At 42.2% G+C, this 19,224-nt stretch overlaps 1 protein-coding gene across 3 annotated transcripts in view; it reads right to left on the bottom strand.

Moving 5' to 3' along the window:
* The window catches only part of shq1 (SHQ1, H/ACA ribonucleoprotein assembly factor), an 85,696-nt gene that overhangs the window by 39,640 nt on the left and 26,832 nt on the right, over nt 1-19,224 (bottom strand). For all 3 annotated transcript variants that reach the window (XM_070549846.1, XM_070549847.1, XM_070549848.1), the window contains exons 8-10: nt 18,628-18,785; nt 17,742-17,795; nt 8,698-8,821 (exon numbers count right to left, since the gene is read on the bottom strand). In XM_070549846.1, coding sequence (XP_070405947.1) covers nt 8,698-8,821; nt 17,742-17,795; nt 18,628-18,785 — 336 coding nt within the window. The remainder of the gene's footprint in view (nt 1-8,697; nt 8,822-17,741; nt 17,796-18,627; nt 18,786-19,224) is intronic.

Below are 19,224 nucleotides of genomic sequence, written 5' to 3'. Positions count from 1 at the left end.
ATTAATGTGTTCATACTGATAGATTAATATTATCAAATTCAACACATACTAATCTGGTGTAATTTAAGATCTGAAATAAATCATTACTAGAATAACATTCATGTTAACCCATTATTGATTATGTAGAGTATTGGACAGATTGTTAAAACACTGCATTTAAACACAATGTCCATTCAACAAAATATGATTACATAAACGTATTAAATTATAAGGTCATTTAATGAGCCAGGCAAGATAAACTTTATCCAAAGAGGACAGATAAGAAGTCCTGCGTCTTTTGAAGCCTTGATGACTTCTGACATACCACAGGATAAGTTAAGAATATTGGGTCAAGTTCATAGACCTCGTATCGGCACCACTGTGTCACATTGACCTGCATGAAGAAGTTTGGCCTGTAAGTTAAAAATTAACTTCTGGTCATTTCGAAGAAACACTTGGCCATTTGCTACGCTACACAGTTCTACATTTTCTGCTATGTGTGATTGTCTTTGTGCAGCTTGTTTTTGTAGAAGCAAGCAGAGAGGAAAATATTTTGGTTGAAAACACTTAATTAAAAACCACTATCTAAGCACTAGGGTTAGCCAACATTAATGTACACATGCTGTTTTATAGTCATTATAATTAATAGCAAACAGGATCATTTTGAGAGAATGTAGAGTTTTTAAATAGTTTGAAATTAATCATCCTCCATTTAATAAACAAAAATATTAACGTGTTTGAATCCACAGAGAGGTCCCTCGTCTGATGGTGTGATTTAAAATGATTAGCTAGCTGCCACAAATACTTCACATTAACTGAACTGAGTCAGCTGCATATATTCTGACAAACGGCTTTCCTCTTAAGTATAAAACAAGCCAGCAACAAACGGTCTCCAATCACTCATATAAATAGCCTTTCAATGAGGCCAAAGATTCACTAAGGTTTCATTCCACAGAGCTGGTTGGCATTGTCCAGAAACATTCCATACATTTCCAAATAAACAGCACACTCACAGTGTGGAAAACCTTACACAAACATTTGATTCTCATTTAAAGCGTGGATTATAAGCAGGGAACTCTGCCATAAGAAGCCAGGGCTTGGATCACATGAGACAAAAACAAAGACGCTTCCAAGAGTTTTCCTTTTTCACATAAAGGATGTACAATTTCCTCAGTTTGTAGAAAACTGGAGGAATCTTGAACTCTGCATGGAGTCAACACACTGATCCTTGCACAGATCAAGTGAGAAAGGTGAGTTAACTAGGTGAAAACGTGTTTTCAGATCAGATGAGTACAAGTGACTGACATGCAAAAATACTGAAAACAAGGAAAAAGCACAAGATGTACAGTAAAGGCCAAAAGCTCGGACACACCATCTCATTCATTGGTAGATTCTCACTGAAGGCATCAAAACTGGGAATGAACACATGAGGAGTTATGTACTTAACCAAAAAAGGTGAAATAACTGAAAACATGTTTTATATGCACCCGAGAAATATTTAGCCGCTATCTGCTAAAAGCCAACAAATGTACCTCTTTTGTTTTTCTCCATGTTTTATTGGAAGTCACCATGTGACTAAAATGTTTACTTGTCAGCTTGTTTCAGAACGCCATTCATGTTTTTAATTTTCAGTTATTTTTGTTTGGAACACTGTTGTTTATCTTTATTGCAGAAAGCAAAAACAAATCACACCTGTGATCAAATCTTATCTGATAGATATTTACTATTTTGTAGTTTTTTTTTGTTAGTAAAATTATCACCATTGTTAGCCCTTTTTAGAAGACACACCATGCCAGCATATCAGCATAATACTGAGGCTAAGGTATGTTTTATGAAAGCGCCATGGCAGCAGGGCGATGCGGGCATTTTTTGCCATTTGTGCCACGACGCTTGGTAGTAATATTACCGCAACGGCTGAACTTCACTGACTTGTGAATGCACATTACGCCTTGGCGCAACAGAGGTTGGTGCCATGATCACATGGGGAGTTACTGCTGAGCTCCGGCTGGCAACTATATTGAAAATGAAAGTAAACATGGGCAGTAAGTTTCACTTGAACAGAAACGGCTGGGAGGATAAACAGAAGTGATGCAGAGCTCCAGGAGCTTCTCTCCATTAGAGCTGGAGCTCAGATCATCTGACAGTCTGTGGAGGACAGATACCTTTAGGAGGCTTGTGTAAAACCTTGTGCAACTTCAAAGTCAATAAAAAGCAAGCTATGATCAAGCTGAAATGAAGTCTGTGACAGCACAGAGACCACCCTCATATCCCCTTTTACCGCCACTGCGTATCTTTACGAAAAGGACATGATTGTGCCACATTACCGCAACAGTTTGACCACTTATAAGCAACCTAAGGCTCCCAGATGCCGGCTCAGCTTTGCAGCAAATTGGTGGTGCAGTTTGATAAGAGGCTTATGTTTCAGGAATTAGCTTAATTTGACAGATTGACCCTGGTTTATCCATCCTACTCAGCTGAATCTGCATCAGAGTTAACAGGCAGCAGCAAATGAAAAGGAGTTGAATACAACACACAATGTTAAAGAAACATACTGGTTATTGACTTGTTCACAACTACTGCTGCTCCATTACATTTTACCATATTTTCTAAGCAAAATGAAGACGGACATGGACAAAATTGTTGGTGCCCTTCGGTCACTGAAAGAAAAACCCACAATGGTCACGGAAATAACTTGAATCTGGCAAAAGTAATAATAAAAATTCTATGAAATTTACCAGTGAAAGTCAGACATTGTTTTTCAACCCTAACGGAACGGAATTGAACGGAATTATTAAAAAAAAAAAAAATGAAATACTTTTAAGGCATGGGAAATAATGATGGTACCCCTAGAAAAAACTGAAAATAATCTTACCAAAGGGACATGCAGCTAGATGTTCCTGTGACTACAGTTACACATATTATTCAGAAATTTAAGATGCATGGGACTGTAGCCAACCTACCTGGAGGTGGCCACAGGAGGAAAACTGATGACAAATAAAAGAAACACATAATCTGAATGGTAACAACAAAAAAAATGTCTAAATAGATCCATGGTGAACTTCGGAAGGAACATCAGTGTCAGCTCGCACCATCTGTCGTTGTATCAGTCAAAGTGGCATAAAGATGCCAGACTGGAATATGCCAACCTACATGTTGACAAGCCACAAAGCCTTTGGAAGAATGTCCTATGGACAGATGAGACAAAAATTTAACTTTTTGCCAAGGCACATCAGCTCTGTGTTCACAGATAGAAAAATGAAGCACATCAAGAAAAGCCAATCTGCAGTTTGACTCGGGGGGCCGCAGGCTGAAGACAACCACGAGGTAAACCCCACATCAGATGGTTTGATGTCATTGCGAGTGACCTCCAACAATTCAGAGTTGCCATAGCAAACGCAAAGCAGCTGGCACAAAACCACCAGCACTGGAAACAACTGGTTCACCTGGTAGGTTCAACGCACTGGTGCACGACAACACCTGACCCATCGCAGGAGCCTTGATGATGAAGAAAAGAACACCATCCCTACTGTGAAATGAAAGACCCTTTCCCACCAAGCCCCCCATAATAATGGTGTGAAATTGAAGCCAACACAGAAGTAGGGTTGTCACGGTAACCGGTGTAGCGGTAAACCCCGGTAAAAAAGTTGACAATAATAATAATAGTCTTGTTTTTTAAAAAAACTATATTATCTCGGTGGGTTTACCGTGGCTGCGGTGTAGGCGCGGTGACCCTTACCAGCCACCGTATCATCTGCTGAAGTTGCCAGCGGCACATGCACGCTTTGTTGTTTACAGCCAAAACTTTCTTGAAGCTAAAGCTGAAATAATGGCCAAAGGAGGAGACGGCAGCGCTCAGGACATTTTTTATCCCTCAAAGAAGACAAAGTGGGAAGTACGGGCATCTTTTGGATATTTGAAGAATGCCGAGGGACAGTTGCTAGAAGACGGCTATCCTGTTTGCAGCACGTGCAGAAAAAGTGTCTGTGAAAGGCAGCAACGCTTCAAATCTCATGACACATCTGCATGGCCATCACCCACAACTCTACAGTCAACGCAAGGCAAGCTAACATTAGCGTTTTAGATAAATGCGTGATCCGAGGATTTGGGTTGAGGGAGAATGCAACGAGTCGCTATATAAAGCAGCCGCAGCGCCGCTACCTGCATATAAACCGTGTCGCGGACACCGCCATGTTGAAATGACGCTATGCATTACGGGGCTCCCAGGGGCAGATAAGAGTTGGTCTCTCTCCGAGAATAATTATGAATTTAACAATGATTACTGCCTGATGACATTTTCCCACATCTGCAAAGCTCACTGGAAGGACACAAACCGAGGACGATATTTTCCTGATATAGGGTTTATTACTCAAGTAAGTGTAAAAAAGTATCTGATTAGAAGGCTACTTGAGTACTGAGTATCATCTGATCTAATATTTTTAAAATGATGACATCAAACAGACATAAAATAAGAAGTTATGGGCAAATATTGGTATTTTAAAGACTAAAGGGAAAAATGTAAACAAATAAACAACATAATTACAAAATAACACATTTTAGGCAAAATTTAGACACAAACTGAGGACAATATTTTCCTGATATACAGGGTTCATGTAGTTGTCTGAAAATGTAACACGTTTTAAAAAATACCGCGATAATACCGAAAACCGTGATAATTTTGGTCACAATAACCGTGAGGTTAAATTTTCACACCGTGACAACCCAACACGGAAGTGAAATAAATTGCAGTTCCACCCTCATCCACTAGGGGCTGGTGTCAGAAGCGAGCAAATCCTCATTGACTCCCATGTTAAAAATACCAATTTTACAGCAGAAATAAACATGTTTACAGCCTGGTTCCAATACATGTTTTAGGTTTAATAGATCTAGTTTACACTCATGACAACTCTGAGCAGAGTGAATTTTTTTCTCCCTCTTCTGTTTAAGTGTATTAAAAGCCTAAAATTCTGAATAATCAATGAGCTTCAGACCCACGTGACCACAGAGCTAGATCCGGGGCAAGGCCTCAGCCTGAGCCTCGGCCTTGCCTGAAAACTGTTCTACTGTTTTTCAGTCTCTCAACTTAGACCATTAGTTGTGCCGTTTGTGTATTCTTTTTGGATATTATTTGTGCAATTGTTGGACAAAATGACTTGCTGTGGCATTAATTGCACTAATAGAGCATCCAAGGAGTCTCCACTTCACTTTTCTGGTAAGTAAAATTATTTTCATGTATTTTAGGTCACTGCCACTTTTGCACTAGCTGAGCTTAGATTTTAACATGTACTGTTTAACCATGAAATTTAAATGTAATAGGGTAAACCCAGTGCATTTAGCATAACACTGTATTTTAGAAAACGGGTTGAAATATAACATGTTGGTGGAGCTGGGTTCCGACTATCGGTATGGTCCCCTCCCCACAGCTTGGAGCATCTCTGATCGCCGCAGCGCCTGTATGCTGTGCGGCTGCCGGCTTGTGGAGCTCTCGGGAGACCTCTGTGTTCCACCCGGTTTTACCCAGTGGCCAGCCCGGCGTATCTGTGACTCAGAAGCTCCGGTGTGCACAGTTAACTCCGGTTGTAGCTAGGTAGCTACCTCCGTTAGCTTAGCTCCAACCTCCGCGTTAGCTTTGGGTTAGCTTGTAGCTACATCGCTTCACTTCGACGGGTGTCGTCATTTGATCCCAGCCTTACAGCCCCACCCTCAGCTCCACCTCTCTTCCCTTTTATGGAATTGTCTGGGCTTGACAGAACCTGTGACACGGTCAAAATGGCGGTGGTGGCCACCTCCCATTTTGGCTTAAAAACTTATTACTGGAGCCTATGGAAACGCATTGTCCAGTATATATGTCGATGTTTCCCACTAGCATCGGCTCCACCCCGCCCGGATAGCCCCAGTCGGCCCAAGCCTGGTCCGGTTGATTCCCCACATCCTTGCTTAGGAATGCAATCAGAGATGTTCTCAGCTGCTAGGTAATAAGCATGATAATGAATTGTGCATGCCTTAAGCCCATGTGGGCTGATTCTACCCACCAATCAGAGGCTTCCCTAGCCTGGCAAGCCAGACTAAATAAATGTATTATTTAGTCTGGCAACGCTCCATTGACGGCTCTCGGTTGTGGGGCGGGTTCTACCGTTGTCTTTCAAATGATCTCCGCATTCCACTGGACAATGAATGTGACATACTCTTGTTTCACTCTGTTGCATCATCCCACCCACCAGGCATATAGAGTGCCCTGATTGGCCCACAAAGCGGATAAAGCTCTGTGATTTGTTCACTAAGCAGATAGAGCTCTATGATTGGCCCACCATTATTGACCAATCACAGCTCTTTATGTGTTTGAAACCCCTCTAGAGAGCTGTGATTGGCTAGCCAAAGTCCTGGTAGGAGCTGCTGAGGTTCCAATGGAGCATGCCTAGACCATTCTTTGCAAAGCAAGAATTTGGTCTAGTTCACTAGGCTAAGGCTTCCCCTAATGGAAGGTGTGAATTTGCTGACTAATAAGCCAGCTTATCCAGGTGGACATCGTTGCGGTAACATTACATTGATTTGCCGGCACAATGTGTCTTGTAAAAAGGGTTTAGGGGGGTGTCAGCAAATAACCTCACCCCTCAGTCTACCACTATCTCTTGCACTAGCTTCTGATAAAAAATAGGACAGTGAAAAGCTCTGATTAGAAAAGTCACTCAGATCTACATCATGCTGAAAATTAGCACCGATGGAGTCATCCATCTTGGCTCAAAACCCAGGAAGGCTGCTGATGTTGGGGCTTAGAGAAGAGAAGAGAGCATGTTTCAGTTAGTAGAAGCTAACCAATAGTATTAGCAACTCCCCAACATGGTGGGACTTGTTCAGGCTTGTGTTATTTGCAGAGATAAAACTTAATAATAGTTAATAACTTCATAATTAATAATAATAGCAAAATAAGTGTAAATTTGAGAACATTTTCTTGTCACGTTTATCTTCCTAAAAATCGCAAAGTTTGCGGTTAAAATGACAACTTTTAAACCCTGTTCTGTAGGCAGGCTTTATAAATGACACGCATGCGCGCACACACACACATGCCTGCCTGCCCACGCATGCACACACACACACACACACACACACACACACACACACACACACACACACACACACACACACACACACACACACACACACACACACACACACACACACACACACTTCATGTCATTCTTTAAAAGAAACTCGTGCCTCTGAACCTGCTGGAGTTTAACATTTCCTGACTTTTAAAGGTTCACTAAAGTAGGTCAGAGCTCCTATACGACTTTTCTGAATAAACTTTTCCAGCCTTTTCATCATTTATGGAGAGATGTTTGAGAAAGCGAGCAGCAGAGATGTTTGGCAGCTGGATTTTACCACACGGGACATTTCTTGACCTACCTTGCCAATGAAACGATGACAGCTACCTGACCCCCAAAGTTGTCCCCAACACCTCCCCGCTCTAGTCCTCCCCCAGGCCCTCTGCTCTCCTCCAAATGGCTCTTCAGTTACAAACCACTTCTAATGTAGGTACAGGAGCTCCTGGAGAATAGCCGCCGCACTGCCAGAGGGCTGTTTAAATATTTACTGCCGGATAACATTTCCACCATGGCCTTAACCTGTGTATTGCTGCTAATGAGTTTATTTTACTAATACCTGTGAAGGTTTGTTTATACAGCTACAGAAATGAAGAGCGAGCATTTCCACTTTTCCTTTTATGACAAATTAATTAGTGTGTAAAGTAAAGCTGGGAGGAAACACACCTTCAGACACACGCCAAGCCAAATGACTGTAGTGTTACACTTCATTACAGAAAAGCCCCATTACTCACTCCTGTACAAAGCTTGTATTTGCTGAGTGATGCATAATAAATACGACAGTAACAAGCTTTGGCGCCTGTGTTGAGGCTTTTCTATTCACCAGTCATGTGTTTGGCCTCAGCGTGCGTTAGAAGCCTTGAGCTGAACATGAAAAATCTTGTTCTGAAATTAGAGAAAGGAGGCAAGAGCAGAGGAGAACGCCTTTGGTCTCTTTAACAACTAATCTTCCTACTCATTGAGATGAGGAAATCTAATCTGAGGCTTTTTAATTTGTGGTCATTTACCAGCGGTGGAATCATCACACGCTGGATAATCTGGGTCCTTATGCGTCCTGAGTGTGTTTACAACGCTGACTCTCAGCCGTCTGCGTGAGCGCTTTGATTTAAAGATTACCTCGGGCTTCGGAGTATCAAAGTCAGCTCCCTTTTCTCCACTAATCCTCGTTTCGTTCCCTGAGGCGTGGAAGCGCGGACGCTCTCTTACTCGCACATTACCTACAAAAACACTCGCTGTGGCGTGCCCACTTTCTCTGAGCTCTGTGTCCAGCCGTCAAGCTGTTTCGGCTGGGAGACACAAAGACAACGTGCTGGCTGTCAGGCTGCCCTTTCAGCAGCATCCGCTCGCCATCGAGCCGCATCCCACTGGTTCCAGGCATGCAGCAGATTCCGTCTGTCTGCACACGCTCACACGTATTTACGTAAGAAAACATAATTTAGAAGAAAACCACGGCGTGACAAAAACAATTAACACTACTTACAAAAGGATTATATGTTCACAGATGAGAGGAATTAATCCTAATTTAGTTTGAAGTTTTAATACCCAGATTACTACGAGTTTCCTAATCTGATTGGTGTTCCTCTCATGCTGGCGTGGGGCGAGGTGCTTTCAAGTGACTCACCTGACTGTAAAATCTTAGTTGTGTCACGAATCGCTGAGGTGACCAAATCAAAGTGTCTGTAGAGCGGGTAGCACAACACCCTCCTTCCAAAGGACTCCAGGACCTCCTGCAGGGAGCTGTACGTCTACGGGACACACAACAGGAAGCGCAAAAATAGTTCAAAAAAAGATATTCCAATAGGGAATAATGAGCACAAACTGCTGGGATTAGGGAAGCTGCATCTTATTAGTTTTATATAAATTATTCTACTGACTGAATCAATTATCCTGAACAATTAGTTTCCTTTCAAAAATGTAACTAAACTATTTTGTTTTAGATGAATTGTTAATAGTTCTGGGATTTGTTGTTTATGGGTCATGGTTATTTTAATTTTAATGTTATTCATTTAGGTGTTTACATTATCTACTATTACTATTACATTATCTACTATTACTATTACATTATCTACTATTACTATTACATTATCTACTATTACTATTACATTATCTACTATTACTATTACATTATCTACTATTATCTACCATTATGAGTATGTTCTCACAGTATCACTGTATGGCAGTCCTCCTGTCTTCAAAGGTCCAGACACGGCCAACGGGCTGCCTATCGAGTACCACTGGCCTAGATTCTCGTCCAGAAATGTCCTCAAACATTTATTCAATGTGAAATGTGCCGGACAGACCACCCGTCTCACTCCACAGAGAGCTCGACTCCTTTAAGATCCTCATCATGCTTGTGCTACTGTGGTGAGACAACAAAATCACCCATGGACACCCGCAGGTGTGTTCACCACCCTGAAGTTTTGCCAAACATTAGACTCAATGATCTGAGACTGAAGCAGACACATAACTCTGAATTTGGAGCTTGGATGCAGTGGACTAATAGAGTGAAGAAACACATCTGGTACTTAGCACCTGTGTGCTGGTTAAAAACAGATTCTCCACTTTGACTGGCAGTATAAGGCACTCTTGAAGGGTTTACTAATGAATAAATGATGTTAAATAAAAACTAGAGTCTGTCAGGCAAACAATTACCAAACTTCCATGCAGAGCATGAAGTGCCAGAAAGACCTACAAGTTTAGAGTAGACCTTCTTAACTCATTCACTGCCAACGATGACTGAAGTCTTCGCTTTAGATCCAACCGTTCACTGCCAATGACGACTAAAGTAGTCATTTGCATTTTTTTTACTGTGTGGGTGTCGGAACAAGCCCCCGCACCGTGAGAACAAACATCTCAGCTCTAAAGTCATTCTTCATCTGCATACGTCACACGTCACGTGATCAGGAAGCAGAACATTCATGTGTTAGGAGATCGTTTTGGGCTGCTGCTGTAAAAAAAAGTGAGGCGCGAACCGGAAAAGCTTCTGCCGATCACAATTCAACAACGGATTATGAAAGAACGGATAACGCTCGAAATGCGCGGATTCTTCCTGATGTGAGAGGTGAGTCTACTCTTTGTTTTGGTTGTTTTGGCGTCAACATCATCCTAGCGCGCAACGTTCTGTGACTCTTAAAAAAACAATAAAAACGGCGAGAAACGCTGGCAGTGAAGGGCTTTAGCGATCAGGAAACGGCTGCCAGCGAATGAGTTAAGCTTGAACAAAGGCCACCCTGTGGTCTGATTGGTCATGACTGGATATGTAGTGAATCTCCAAGAAAAAGGATTAGTCATTCCCATCATGTTTTATATTCTTTTGGTTATTAACTTATGTAATTTTGCTAGTTTTTTTTTTGTTGTCTTTTCTCAGTTAAAGTTACAGCAAACCAGTTAAATCTCCATTGTACAGCATTCTAACTCACATCCACTATGGCAGGTTAAAATCGCATTAGTCACCACACACCGGTGAAATTCATCTCCACATTTGACCCATCCCCGTGGGGAGAGGTGAGCTGCAGCTATGGTCGCACTCAGGACCTATTTGGTGGTTTAACCCCCCAATTTAACCCCTTTGAAGCAGAGGTTCAAGCAGGGAGGCGTTGGGTCCCATTTTTAAAGTCTTTGGTTTGACCCGACCGGGATTAGAACCTCAATCTCCCAGTCCCAGGGCGGACACTATACCACTAGGCCACTGAGGAGGTTTACCAGACTGAGTCAAAAATCAATACGAGTGCTTTTTAAAATGACTCCAAAACAAGTGAAATCTTGTGTCACTTAAGCCAGGCGTACACTGTGCCACTTTTCCAGTTGTTGCATTCAGCTCCATCTCAAACTGTACGACCCGATGCTCGGATGTGACCTGACTGTTCACACTGTACGTGCGATAGCAATGCGTCGGACCTAAAAAGTATGCAAAAAATTGTAGTTTGTACACAAAACGTCAGACCTTAAGAGTCCGAAAATCCAGAAAAAAGGAGGCTGCTGCCATTGATGTCTGTCGTCTTTTAAACTTGCCGTAGTTCTAGGACACGCAGGGGCTTTATGGCGTTGGAAGAGGAAGACGAATGTAATGAAGTAAACCAAGGTTTGGGATTCGTTTTATTTGACAAAAATACGACAAAATTAGCTCTTGCTATTGTGTGCAAAGAAAAGTGTAAAAACAAAGAGAGACAATGTTAGTGGACAAGAAAACAGCTGGGCAGCCATATTGGCAACAGTGTTAATTTTGTAGACAAAATAGTAATGTTTTTATTTTTTCTGCGACAAATTAATTGTTGCAGACTAAAGCTAAAGGAAAACTAAAATTTATACTTCTATGAAGACTAAAAAAAGACAAATATTGATCAACGTTTTTGTTGACAAATAAAAAACGACAATGAATCCAATCAGAAAATGGAAAAGATGGGTGAATAGAAAAGATAAATTAATAAATAAAAATCAGCAAATACAACAGGCAGCGCTAGACAAGAAAAGAACCAATCAGAGTCCAGAGCCGGCTGCTGTTTGAACGAGCTGCCGGTAACAGTTGAACAACTGAAAAGATAAAATGTTTACAGTTGGATGGAAAAGCCTTAGATGTGACACACTCGAGGTTTCCCGTGGTTTTAAAAGTGGTGGTAGCATCAAATAGGGGTGGGTGAGGTGGGGAGTAGATTGCTGCTGCAGCTCACTTGCATCCGAACCGAATTGACAGAGCGGCTTGTCTGGATGTTTTATCATTTTTGTGGCACTGCTACGGCCAATATTATCAGCATGTGGTGTTCTGGTGGCTTTTTAGGAGGAAAAAACTTTCTGGCAGCCCAGAAAAAACACGCAGGCATACCACCTTGGTAGATTAGTGCAGGGAAACATTAATAAATGCCCCTGAAAACATTTCTTGCCTTTAGTTTACCTCCGTGCAATATTCGAGTAACACATTCTAATGTTGTGATGGTATGATGTCATTAGAGCGGCAGCAGCAGCTCAGGAGGTAGAGCGGGTTGTATAGTAATTGGAAGGTTGTAGGTTCGATCCTGGTTCCTGGCAGAGACTTCAGCTGTTGTGTCCTTGGGCAACACACTTAACCCTCCTTGCCTGCTGGTGGTGGTTCTAGGAATTGGTGGCGGCTGTGCTCAGAAGCCTCACCTCTGTCAGCGCGCCCCAGGGCAGCTGTCGCAACGTTGTAGTTCATCACCATTTATTAATGGTAAAATTTCAAACTGCCAGTGTTTATTTTGGTATTTTCCATTAATTATTGTTATAGAACAATTATAAAAATAGAGTTTTATTGATCCAATGTCTGAAATATGAACTTTTCATATTTCTTTACATTTTCAAGTAGGTGTAGTTAATGTTTCCATTACAGAAGTTGAAAATGATTGCATCAGAAGTAAATTACATCTATTTGAGTCGACTAAAATAAGACTGTGTGAGTGGTTCTGGTACATTTGGGTCGCAGCGCGGCTCCAACAGTAAGATACCCTCACGATGGGCGAGGAAAAACATCAAACATGTTTGCTTTTTTCTGTTGACATCATGGCAGAGCCCGGAAGTAAAAGAAAGGGAGTAATGTCTTATGAGGCTAAAGCAAGACCTAAGCCCAGCGTGAACAGTGCTGCAGCCTACACTAGTTTGAGGGAGCTGAAGGAGGCTACAAAATTATGGACTGATTGTGACCTGGCTTTGTTGCAAGCAGACTTGTAACCATGTGGCTCTTTTAACTTTGTGGCTTATTTATTATCGATTGGCTCGTGTTAGTGTTAGCTTGTTTTTAGCACTAGCTACATCAGGCTGCGGCAGAGTTGATTCAACAGTTAAAATTCCACTTTCAACCACTAGGGGGGAGAAGCAGGAGCCCTTTAATAAAACAAACAAAAACTATGAACAAAACAAAGAAGTCCATCTACGACTGGAGCCAAACACCACTGATGTACACAGCTCTGACTGGTGTGTTGGTTTATTTCCATTTCTATGTATTAGAACTGTAAGCTAACTTCCTAAAATGGATGAGCCAACTAAGATTACTGACTAATTACAATTGATCGATGTCACTGACTAAAACAACGATTTATGACATCTCTACCATGGGGGAATTTTAATGTTCTCTTCCTCCCCCTTAGGATTAATACTCGCTCTCATTGGTGTGACGGAGCTCTAATTACTCCTAACAACTCTTCATTTATAGAGCTGCACACAAAAAATGAGGCTCACAGCTCTTTAACACCTCCGCAGCCCTGGCCTGTTAATTGCTGCCTCCCTTTAATCATCGCCATCACTCAGACATTTTCCACTTTAATGGACACAGTCAGAAGAGAAGAAACAGACATTTTTCCTGCTTTGTTTTGTTTTTCTTGTGAAGGATGTGCCACAAGCTCACAAGTGTGTGTCACATGGATCATACTCTCCCCTGGGCTTGTTTAGCCCAAGCGTAAATAAGATCTGCAGCTGCACGCCGGGAGGGCTCACAGTAACACCAACCCAGTCAAACTGAGGACAAATAAACATGATGTGTGTGTGTGTGCGTGTGTGTGTGTGTGTGTGTGTGTGTGTGTGCGTGTGTGTGAGGGGTGGAGAAAGAGGCATGTGAGGCAGCCATTGGGATCATGAAAAAAGTGGTAGTTGAGGAGAGGACCGAGCGAGGAAGCAGTGCTACTGTCACCAGTGACAGGCAGACAGGCTGCCAGTCAAAGACAGAGGAATCTATTGTAGAGCTTATGGGGGAGGAGGAGGGGGGATTGTGCGAGGTGATACGCCGATGTGAGCTGACAGCTCTGCTGACTGCCTGACGAGCATCACGGAGGCTGTCATGCAGGTGAAAACTGCTCTTTCCTTCACTGTCACCAGAGCAGGAAAACTTCTACCTCTCAATCTACGGTTGAGTGTGAAAACTCCTCCAAACCATTAGATATGACATGGAGATCGGACCCACCCAACACCTATTCCAACATGCTCAGAGAGTCCTGTTGTTGGTGAACACGCCTCTGTGACATTAATGAAGGATGAGCTGCATCGTTGGTCTTGGCAGAAGTGTGGGAACAGAAATGTAAGCGTGAGATGACAGCAACCCCCCACCCCCCACCCCCCACCCCCGGCAGCAGCAGTAACAGAAACAATGTTTTACAGATTCATATCGAGCATCAGCCTGTCTCTCCATAAGCTTCATTAACCCACTGTTGTGTCCCTGTTGGGATCTGAGCTTGATTTATGTCTGCTCCGGGAACGCTGCAGCAGATGCACACCTCATGAAGTGTCCTGGTCTGTTTTTCCTCTGACACAGGAAGTCAATTTCACATCACTACTAATTTAACAGTTACACCTCTTTATGGTCAAAAATGACCAAAACGCCAGGTCAAGTGATACAAAAGTAAGTGATGAGCCTAAACTGTCAACTGCTTCATAGAATACTTTACTGACTATATAGGGTAGTTGCTCAATACGATGTTTATAGCAGGTTTTTAAAAGGTAGTCTCCACGGCAACAACGTGGCTGCAAACACAGAGCTGGTGTGCAAAAAACCATCTTTCAATAGGGAAAACACATCTAGACAAGTCTGGTTGCTCATAGGTAAAACTGACTCGTGGAACTTGTTCATATGTGGATGCAAGCTAAGAAATCTAAGTGTTGATGACATCCATGTTTGCACACATTACAATGATAAGGGGAGGCTCTATTTTAGTTACAACACCAACTGTGTGTGTGTGTGCGTGCGTGCATGCCTGTGTGTGTGTGTGTGTGTGTGTGCGCGCGCGCGCGCACGCGCTTACACACCAAACAGGGTCTGAAAACTGCATGACTTTCCACACAGTAATAAGTTATTCAATAAACATATCTGTAATTAAAACACATTGTTTTTAAGATTTTACATGGTGCATTATTTGTGTGACGCGCGACAACGCATCTGGTTTGAGTCAAACTAAAGGAAAACTCTGAACTGCGGCGAACCGGGGCAGAGGTGCACCTACAGAGCTGTCAGGATTTCCTTTAACAGGATACCTGACACAACACCAGCTCGTTCCTGCAGGAATTAGCCAACAGGCAGGCTGATATTTGTTTGATATGATCAACATTATTTCCTGCCGAAAGGCCTTTTGGGTTAAACTAAGAGCTTTTATTGTTTCCATCAGATTTCAATAATCTCAGTGATCACTATGGACATCTCATGTGCCTACCTGCTTCAAGACATCCACCATAGTCCCAATCCCCAAGAAGCAAAGGATCAATGGAGTCAGTAGCCTCTTTTATAAGACACACCATGCCGGCAAATCGGCGTAATATTACCGCAATTGTATGTCTATAAACGCGCCATGCCGGCATGGCGTTGCGCGAATTTTGTGGCATTCGTTCCGCCTCACTTGGTAGTAATATTGCGGTAATGGTCTGTCGTATGCGTCCTGGCGCAACAGAGGCAGATGTCATGATGACGTGAGGAGTTATTGCTGAGCTCCCGCTGGCAAATTTATTGAAAATGAAAGTAAACACAGGCAATAAGGTTTGCTTTTGAAACCGATATCGATGCCGATACATCGTGCATCCCTAGAGAAAAAAAACTACACTGTTAAAGAATTGCATAAAAAATAGAAATAATCATGCCAATCGTTTAATAATCGAATAAAAGGACCCTGAATTAAAATTGAATCAAATCGTGAGGTGTCTAAGGTGGCACCCCCCTACCTGTTAGTCTTCGTGTTTAATGATAAATGTAACTGGTTTCATGAGAATACATGCTACAAGATGTTCCATCCATCCCTTTATACCCCTACCACTTATTCAGAGTCGGGTCGCGAGGGCAACAGCCTAAGTTAAGAAGCCTAGACTTCCCTCTCCCCAGCCACTTGGGCTAGCTCTTCTAGAGGGAACACAAAGGCGTTCCCTGGCCAGGCTTAAGACATCATCCCTCCAATGTGCCCTGGGTCCCCCGTTAGGTCTCGAACCGGTTGGACGTGCCCGGAAAACCTCACCGGGGAGGCGTCAAGGAGGCATCCTAATCAGATGCACGAGCCACCTCAACGTGGAGGAGCAGCAGATCTACTACGAACCCCTCCTGGATGACTGAGCTTCTCACTCCATCTTTAAGGGAGAGTCCAGACACCCTGCGGAGAAAACTCCTTTAGGCTGCTTGTAGCCGCAATCTCGTTCTTTCAATCAGCACCTTATGACCATAGGTGAGGGTAGGAACGTAAATTGACTGGTAAATTGAGAGCTCTTCACCATGACAGACCAGACAATGCCCACATCACTGCAGACGCAGCACTAATCCCCCTATCGATCTTGCGCTCCAGCTTTCCCTCACTCGTAAGCAAGGCCCCAGAGAAACCTGCCACTGCTAAAGGCTACTAGATGTTGGAAAACTCAATTTTCAGTTTAAGATGTTTCACATATAAAAACACATCGTAATTTCTTTGTTTTGTCCCACTCAGTCAGACCCCCCCCCCCCCCCAACACACACAAGTCTACACTCTAGTTGGCAGTCTTTTTACTAAAATAACTGATTGTGAATCTTTTTGAATATAGAACTGATTCTGAATTAAATTGAATCGCGAGTTGCTGTACGATTCACACCCCTAGTTAACAACCCAAATAAAACCGCTCATCACCAACACACCTGACCAAAATCGGAAGACCAGTGAAAATACGGAGTATTTGGATCATAATCTAGTAGGGCTGCACAATATTAGGAAAGCCTGCGATATTCGATAACAATCATTAATATTGCGATGGCGATATTACTTGTGATAAATAAAAACTTAACTCAGGAACAAAAATAATCAAAAACAAAAATAAAAAAATCATAAAAGTGAGAAAAGCAAACAATGTGACGAAAGGGAAAAAGAAAACAAGAAAAGGCAATCAGTGGATCCCGGGAAAAGCAGAATCAGCGTAAAGAGCAGAACAAAGCTAACTCAGGTGTTTGCTAACCATCAAAATGAAGTGCCGTCCGCCTCGGGGTGGGCATCTAACCTATGAGAACCCACCCGATTGGCCAAATGGGTGAAGAGCTCTATTTGATTAGTTAAAAAAACATCATGCTACTGTTTGATTGACAGAATGCATTATGTGTAGACAACATTTGAGCTGACCATTTATTGCAATATTTATCTGTTCTTTGCGATATGCATATTGTGCATGCTGATATCGAGATAACGATATATTTACGATATATTGTGCAGCCCTATAACCTAGATATAAATCTGGGGGATCAGCTCAATAGCCCACAGCCTTAAAAAGTCAAAATCACCCAATAATGATCCTTTGCTGTCAAAGACAAAAAGGCTTCAATTTCTTAAATGTGGCCGCATCACTACACTACACAAACAAGGCCTCTTGCTTCATCGCCATGGCTGGATACAGAAAGTCAGCCATTTTTAACCTCTTACAATATCCCGAGAAGTTTTGGAACAACAAAAAGGAGGAGCCTTGAAAGGAATTTCAGTTCCACTGAGCTGGGGGATTGAGCGGACTGCTTGAGATGATGCAGAAACTCACTTAACAAGACCTGATCGCTTTAAAATGGAAGAAATAGCAAATCCAACTAATTTTAACACCTTGAACTTTTAATACTAACAAAAAATAACCTGTCCATTTTTAGAGAAAAACATCTGCACATAAATGTGCACATTTACTACAAAACTCCACAAATAAATTAGACTGTCTGCTTTTGCTCTTAGATCAGCTGTAAAACAACAGACTCACCTCCAGCCAGCACAAGGTCCCACTGAGTTTTCTGATAGTCCACGGTGACTCAACCTGCAGGATATGAAAGAGCAACATGGTGAGAGAATAACAGCAAGCAGGAAATACAAGAGCATGCAGTACATGAAGCATAGTAGATACGGAAGTAAGAAAATATTGCTAAGGCAATATCTCGTGATATTTTTCCCAGCAATATTATATCGACATTCAAAAGCTGTGCAAGTAATTTTTGGAAGAATTTACATGCAAACATTTGTGTGTTTTCTTTTCTTTTGGTGCAATTCAAGCATCGACCACTAGTTGGCAGCAGTGTGGAAATGGTTTTGTTTCCACCACTGAAAAGTAAATCCCTCTATAATGGTTCAGATACCTCATGTTTAACATGTTATGTATCAGTTTGGACTGTTTATTGAAGTTTCCTACAATAATTTCAGTCTAAAAATATCGCTAATAACGTCTAACTGAATGTATCACAATATATCGAGAAACATTGTATTGTCTCCCCTGTATCGTGATACGTATCGTATCGCCAGAATTTCACCAATACACATCTCTAATAGTAGATGTGTTCTGGCCTCTATTAAAATGTCTCAAATAAGAAATAAAATGTTCATTAATGGTGACATTTGGTTTCATAGCCCTAGTTGATGTTATTATTTTGTTGTCCCCCATGCTGCGTAGTGAGTCTGACAGTAAAAGCACATCACTTTCCTACAGCTATCTCAGCCCAGTGACATAAAGAGGCCTGGACTGAACGCTGGAATCTGCTGGTAATCTCTGAGGGCTTTGAACAAAATGGAAAGGGGCGTTTAAAGGATGTGTGGATAGAGCGCTTTGTCATCCAAGACTAAGCACTGCCTCTTCACACATAAATCCTCACACTCACATTGTGCTCCCCCTCTGTAGAGCGCACTTCATAGGAGTAAGCCAGCAGGATGTCCACGAGGCCGAGCCACGCTTGGGAACGAGATGGCTTGTCCAGCAGGAAGGAGCGGTTTGGGAATTTTCTCAGCTGCTCTTTTTCTTCCTCTGAGAATGACACAGCTGGTGGAAAAAAGGGTGAAGCTTTTAGGTAAAGTTCCAGTTTTAATGGGTGTACGAAACCGCTCACACCACCCAAATATTACTTATCTGCTCTCAGCTACAAGTTGAAAACATCCAGCAACAAGTTTTGATCTCCAACACAAACAGAAGCAACATCTACTAAGATAATTCAGGACTTAACAGCTCAATGAGAGCAGCCTGAGTGCTTTAAGTCTATAAGACCATGGATAAACATGGTATGTACACTGGATAAATATGAGACATGTCATTTTGGCATGTTGACATTTAGTTTCCACCGACAAAAGGAAGCTTTTGGTAAACCGTGATATGTAGATCATCATGGGGGTTAAATATTTTCATGTCTTGATCTGAGGATTTTTATAGACCTGCACAACGCTGAGATGGGCTACAGTACAGTGCCATCATGCCTGCTGGTGGT

Source organism: Nothobranchius furzeri, chromosome 3 (genome assembly GCF_043380555.1).
Source record: "Nothobranchius furzeri strain GRZ-AD chromosome 3, NfurGRZ-RIMD1, whole genome shotgun sequence".
NCBI classification, from domain to species: Eukaryota; Metazoa; Chordata; class Actinopteri; order Cyprinodontiformes; family Nothobranchiidae; genus Nothobranchius; species Nothobranchius furzeri.
The sequence above is the reverse complement of the archived record's forward strand: the minus strand, read 5'-3'. Positions and strand labels throughout refer to the sequence as shown.